Here is a 6,148-nt window from a genome sequence, read left to right as displayed (position 1 = left end):
ACAAAAACATGGTCTCTGCTCTCTCTGGTCGTGATCCTTTCGCTTGTATATACCCCCCAAATCTTCTCCTAAAAGTAGGCGGTAATTATTAGTGGAAAATGGCGTTGCGCTATTAAGTCGCCAAAGCGCTACCTGCTATTGGAGGGCCACCTGGGATTGATGAGGCGCAGTAGCCAATGAGACTGCGAGGAATGAATGAACGGGCTCCAGTTAAAGGGGGCGGAAGAAGAGGTAGAGCCAGTCCACGGAGAAACAGGGACCCTCCGCGATAAACACAGGCGAGCCAGAGAAATAAATACATACCCAATCGGAACAGCGATTTTTGAGATGCTCCAGCTACTCTCGCTCTGTGCACGCAGAGGACACATAGTAAGATAATTATTTAATTCTTCGAGTGCATTTTCACGCAGCCAACTGTCGCAGTCAAGAGAAGAGGAGTCAATGAAACTCTCCATTTCGTTACATTTGGATTTTTTTGCGGCACAAGTTTAACTAGAAGTAAATCCAGTGTTCGATAAACCGAGCTGATTTTTTTTTTTTGGAGCGGAGCAGCGTTTTGAATCACGTCTGATATGGTGTTTCCAAGGTTGGAAGTTGAATCGTTGCTTGCCAGCATCAACATTTGATTTCGTTCTTTAACTTATTCGCTGTAGCCCTGTGCTAATTTAAACAAACAGACAGAAGAAGAAGAAAAAAATCGCTAACTGAAATCATGTTACTGGATGCTGGTCACCAGTTCCCCGGACTGGGAGTGGGGTCATTTGCAAGGCATCACTCAGCGAGCGAGATGCAGGAGAGAGACTTGAGTTTGGCACAAAATAGCTTTGTAGACTCCGCACACATGGGTGCGTTTAAACTGAACCATGATCTCTCTCCGGGACAGAGCTCTGCCTTCACCACCCAGGCGCCCGGCTACCCCGCTGCGGCTTTGGGTGCTCACGCCGCCCATGTCACGTCGTATGCAAGCTCTCCTTTTAACTCAACCAGGGACTTTCTCTTTCGTAGTCGTGGCTTCGGAGAATCCTCTCCGGCGAGCAGCCAACACACTATTTTTGGCCCCACGGCAGGAACCCTCCATCACTCCCACACAGACACTCAAGGCCACATTCTGTTCCCCGGGATCCACGACCAGCATGGGTCCCACGGATCCCCGAACGTCCTGAACGGGCAAATGAGGCTCGGACTACCCGGGGAAGTTTTCGGACGCTCCGACCAGTACCACCAGGTTTCCAGCCCGAGGACCGACCCGTACTCGGCCGCGCAGCTCCACAACCAGTACGGCTCCATGAATATGAACATGGGGATGAACATGGCAGCCCACCACCACCCCGGTGCCTTTTTCCGCTACATGAGGCAGCAGTGCATCAAGCAGGAGCTCATCTGCAAGTGGATCGACCCCGAGCAGCTCAGCAACCCAAAGAAGTGTTGCAACAAAACTTTTAGCACCATGCACGAGTTGGTCACGCACGTCTCAGTGGAGCATGTCGGTGGACCAGAGCAGACGAACCACGTCTGTTTCTGGGAGGAGTGCGCCCGAGAGAGCAAACCGTTCAAGGCGAAATACAAACTGGTGAACCACATTCGGGTGCACACCGGGGAGAAGCCTTTTCCTTGCCCCTTCCCAGGCTGTGGAAAGGTCTTCGCACGGTCGGAAAACTTGAAGATACACAAGAGAACACATACAGGTAATTATCAAAACTCTGTGAAGGCTTTTTATTGATTTTATTTAAATAATAAGATCGGTGTTATTGCTGCTACTAAGCCGGTATGTGCATTTATTTCGCTGTTGTAAACATGTGCCTTGCCAAGCGCAAACACGAATTAAGATCTAATTATCACTGGCTATTTTCGGCTGCTAAAGTCGATAGTATTCGTACAAACAGACCAAGTAGATTTAGGATCAAATCCAAGGGAGAGAGCAAATTGGTTTATAATCGTGGAATACTTTTTTATTCTTCATTACACGGCTACAATTCTTCTGGCGTAAAAAAAACATTTTCCAAACGTGTAGAAAACAATTTCACCGCCTCTGTTGGTGTTTTACTGTTTGGGGTTAACTTTAAAAATGGGTCAAAGGGGACAGTGGGAGCGCGTTGCGTGCATCGTAGGGCAGACAGGCTGGTGTAGTAAATCATATCAATTGGATTAAATGTATAGTTTGTTCTCCATAGTGAGCTTTTATCGCTCATATTATTCCCCTTTCATATAGGTTGTCCTTTCTCTGGCCTTAACAATTATTCACACTAAATATTCTAATCCATTAGTAATTCCTGTTTGTTTAGAAGTTGTGTGTTGTGGTGTAGGTTTAGCCGAGGACAGCAGCAGTAGTACTGTTTAAGCGTGAGGAATGTCTTTTGTTTTGTCATGCGTCCCTTTTTATAAGGAGCTAAGGTGCTAGACAGGGCCATTACCAGCCTTTCACATTTGGACTTATTTTCTTGGGAAATACATTATGGTGCCGTGCCATGAAATTGGTCAGGTGCTAATTAGATTTTTATTGTCTCCCCAGCAAATGGTACGCCTTCTGTAGGCCTACTGAGGACGGCCTTACCCCCCCCCCCCCCCTCTCCCACCCCCTCCAAATCACTATGCGCATTATTTATTAACTCCCCCATCTCGTTTAAAAAAAAAAGAAGAAAAAAAAGCTGTAAACTTTGAATACAACAATTGGGATCATGCTAATCGTTGTTTTTAAAATTGTTAATGAACGCTGTGATTTTTTAGGGAACACGTTACATCACTGTAAACCCAACTTTTGCATTTTGAATTGCACGCATCCAATAAGCCGCACATCTCCTTGCCCGAGGCATTTCTTTGTAAAAAAAAAAAGAAAAAAAAATATCTGAATACATTTCTTCTTCTCTTTTTTTCCTTGCAGGAGAGAAGCCGTTCCAGTGTGAGTTTGAGGGCTGCGACAGAAGGTTTGCAAACAGCAGCGACCGAAAGAAACACATGCACGTTCACACGTCGGACAAGCCTTATCTCTGCAAAATGTGTGACAAGTCCTACACTCATCCCAGCTCTCTACGAAAACACATGAAGGTAAATGCATTGTGTCAGGAAACGTGTGCTGAATAGTTATATATATATATGTATGTGTGTGTGTGTGTGTGTGTGTGTGTGTGTGTGTCAGGCCTCATTATGTTTTATATTGTGCATCATTTATTCTCATCTAAATTCAAAGGCTTTTCTTTTCTTTTTTTTTGGATTGTAAATACTTATTTGTCTTATTTTCTCCAGGTGCATGAAGCCTCCCCACCACCACCACCATCAGACTCATCACCAGCAGCCAGCTCTGGTTATGAATCCTCCACACCTCCAGGCCTGGTGTCTCCCACCACCGAGACCCATAGCAACACCACTCTGTCCCCAGCCTCAGCTGTGCACAACACCACCAGCCACAGTGGCCTATCCTCCAATTTCAGTGAATGGTATGTTTAGGACTAAGCTGAAGTGAAGCAACACACACTCATTTCACAGCACTGGACCTTTCAGCAGGAGATTGGGACACGTGCACACAAGAGGCACACAAACATTTCTTTATTTTATTACTTTTGATTCGCCAGGGAAGATGACGATTACCAACAGAGGAAAATATGTATTATAGTCGAGGTGTATTTCATATTGTAAATAATTACTGAAAGCCCACTTTCCCATTGGTTGTGATAGTTTGTCAGTCTTTGGTGTATAGATGTTCCTTCAATGGTAGCTATTTCTCTAACTGGACTTTTAGTGCACATATTACGATAAAATTGTACTATAATGTTGAATATTGTGATCCCAAGGCAAATTGATTGTACTATACTAAACATCTATAAACTGGAAAGAGTGCCAAAGTTAACATTTAACTCAAACAGACCACAATATTATGCTTGTGAATGTATATTTTAGTTTGCTGGGCTTAACTTGTGATGTTTTGTGCTTTGCAAGTTTGAATTGTGAAATACTATCTGGAAGATTGTGAGGAAAATAAACGTTGTGCCGTTCGATTTTCTGTAACTACACCCTTCCTTTTGTAAATATCAACTGCCATATTTATCCATTTGTAATTAAATTATGGTATTTACTTGCTACAGATGAAACAGTATTTATAAAGAATGTTTCTTTACTATAAATATGTACAATTATGAGCTAAACATGGGCAGTTGTTTCGTTATGTGCTTTTGTTCAAAGTTTTAAGAGGTGTTTTCTTCCTAATTGTGATAAGAATTTTACTGCATACAAATATAATAAAAGGTGTTGCAAGTGCTAAATATTTGCTTTGCTTTTTCATGCTTTCTGTTTTGTTTGGCTGCTGGTGCAGTTTAGTGAGTTGCATCTTGTTTTGGGAAACAGGCTGTAGTTTTGTTTTTTGGAATTAATCATCTCATGTCTCAGACTTAATAACTTAGCCACCTACTCTCGAGGTGTTCTTCGTGCACTCAGCTCTCGTTCCTCAGGCTGAAGGACATATGGTGTTTTACCTCAAGCTTTGCAAAGCATGCTTAAAGCAGGCAGTAAACAATGTGGCTGTTTGTGGTGCTAAATCAAACAAGGAGATTTGGGGGAATTTAAGTGAAGTGTGTACACAGTCAGAATTTTATTGAAGATAAGCTATAGCCTACCCTATAAGGGAGAAGTGAATTCTAACTAGTTCAAATCATTTGGAGCAGAGTTTCACATATTTGAATCAAGCAAACTAAGCATTTTCATTCTGCAAGTGTGTTCATTGAGAGAAAAACGGCAAAGCTTTCTCCTCCATACATCATATCTTGTCACTTTATATATTTTCCAAGGATCAGTTACTGAGTTTATTTGAAAACGCAGCTCGTAAACGTGACCCCTCCCCCCCTTCTCTCTGGACTCTTCACTGCACAGGAGCTGATGAACTTGAACTTGACTCGGCTTAGTCCTATAGTCTGGGAAAAGCTTCTTCGTGCTGGAGTTGTAACCTGTGATGGGAGCTGGCCATATGTCTCTGCAGTTCACTTATCAATTTCGATGCTTTTAAGAACATGCTTCAGGCGTAGTTTGTTTTTAATTTGACACATAGTAGTGCTGCAAGTTACAGAAAATGGCGTAGATATCTTGCATTGTTCATACAGATCTGACGCTCTTTGAAGAATAAATAATTAAGGCTATATATATATAGATATATATGATTTAAATAGGCTTAAGAAAAAAATTAAAACAATTGTTTGTCAGCTGCTTGGTTGTTTCTGCGAGGTGCTGGCCTCTGCTCACTGCGCATGCTTGTGTGTGAATACGTTTCTATCATTATTGTATTTCTATGAGTCGTGCTTCATAGACGTCCATGAACACAGAACACACGTAGTGGGACTTGCTAGTGATGCTGGATATCCGCCGCAGGCCGACTCTCCGCTGTAGCAGCAAGTGGCCCTCTGTCTGTCTGTCTTCTGGAGCTACTTTGACTGCAGGAAACGTTATCTTTTATTGTACAGGCTGCTCACATTAATTGTCTCGCAGAATGTTACAGTAAATAAAAAAAAACCTTTTTCCTTCGTTAAAAATATTTTTTTTTTTTGGGGGGGGGGAGCTCGTTTCCCGTGGTAAAGGCTAATATCTTTGTTTTTTGCAAAAGTGTGTACACTGAGATGAGTTTATCGTACTGTCTCAAATAAATATTGCTTTATGTGCATCTTATTTACGACTTGAAATCACTTCATAATGCCCCCTTCGGTGGCTGGCCCAGTGACCTCTCCGGCGGAGGAAGGTCTGACCTGTGGGGAGTGGAAAAGGTCAGCTCCACACAGTGTGTCGATGCCGGTTCCTGTTCGGCTCCAGCTGCGCTGATATTGATCCGCGGAGAAGGAAGCGCTTTATTCCTTCTCAGTACATTGTTGCCCGTACTGTAAGGGTAGCCTACTATACTGACGCATCACACCCAACCTGCTTCACTGGGCCTTGGGCTTATAGGTGTTGTTCATCAGGAGTCACACTTGGACTCAGGGCAAAGTTCAGGAATAAATCTTTGAGATCACGTAATAAGTTCACTGACCAATTTGAAGCGTTCTGCACGAGCGTATATAAAGTGGTGTTCTTGCTCGCGCATGCTGCAGGTGGGTAAGAGAGGACAACCTGCGTGAAAACTTACCTTATCCACATTTGTATTTGCAAAACAAAAGTAATTGGATGCAAATTTAAGAGT

The 6,148-nt window shown here is 43.1% G+C and overlaps 1 protein-coding gene across 1 annotated transcript; it reads left to right on the top strand.

Moving 5' to 3' along the window:
* On the top strand, positions 1-4,255 carry zic2a (zic family member 2 (odd-paired homolog, Drosophila), a). Its single transcript, XM_029459636.1, has 3 exons — positions 1-1,685; positions 2,879-3,042; positions 3,241-4,255. Exons 1-3 carry the CDS (start codon positions 713-715, stop codon positions 3,439-3,441), a joined length of 1,338 nt encoding a protein of 445 aa, XP_029315496.1. The 5' UTR covers positions 1-712; the 3' UTR covers positions 3,442-4,255.
* The last annotated feature ends 1,893 nt before the right edge of the window (positions 4,256-6,148 follow it).

This window comes from Cottoperca gobio, chromosome 21 (assembly GCF_900634415.1).
Source record: "Cottoperca gobio chromosome 21, fCotGob3.1, whole genome shotgun sequence".
Classification (NCBI taxonomy): Eukaryota; Metazoa; Chordata; class Actinopteri; order Perciformes; family Bovichtidae; genus Cottoperca; species Cottoperca gobio.
Note: the sequence above shows the minus strand (reverse complement) of the source record. Positions and strands in the feature narration are given on the sequence as shown.

Excerpts from the sequence above, each read along its gene's own strand:
- zic2a (XM_029459636.1), top strand. The coding sequence starts at position 713 with ATGTTACTGGATGCTGGTCACCAGTTCCCCGGACTGGGAGTGGGGTCA. Across the intron at positions 1,686-2,878 it reads ACACAAGAGAACACATACAG|GAGAGAAGCCGTTCCAGTGT; the intron begins GTAATTATCAAA and ends TTTTCCTTGCAG. Across the intron at positions 3,043-3,240 it reads CTCTACGAAAACACATGAAG|GTGCATGAAGCCTCCCCACC; the intron begins GTAAATGCATTG and ends TATTTTCTCCAG.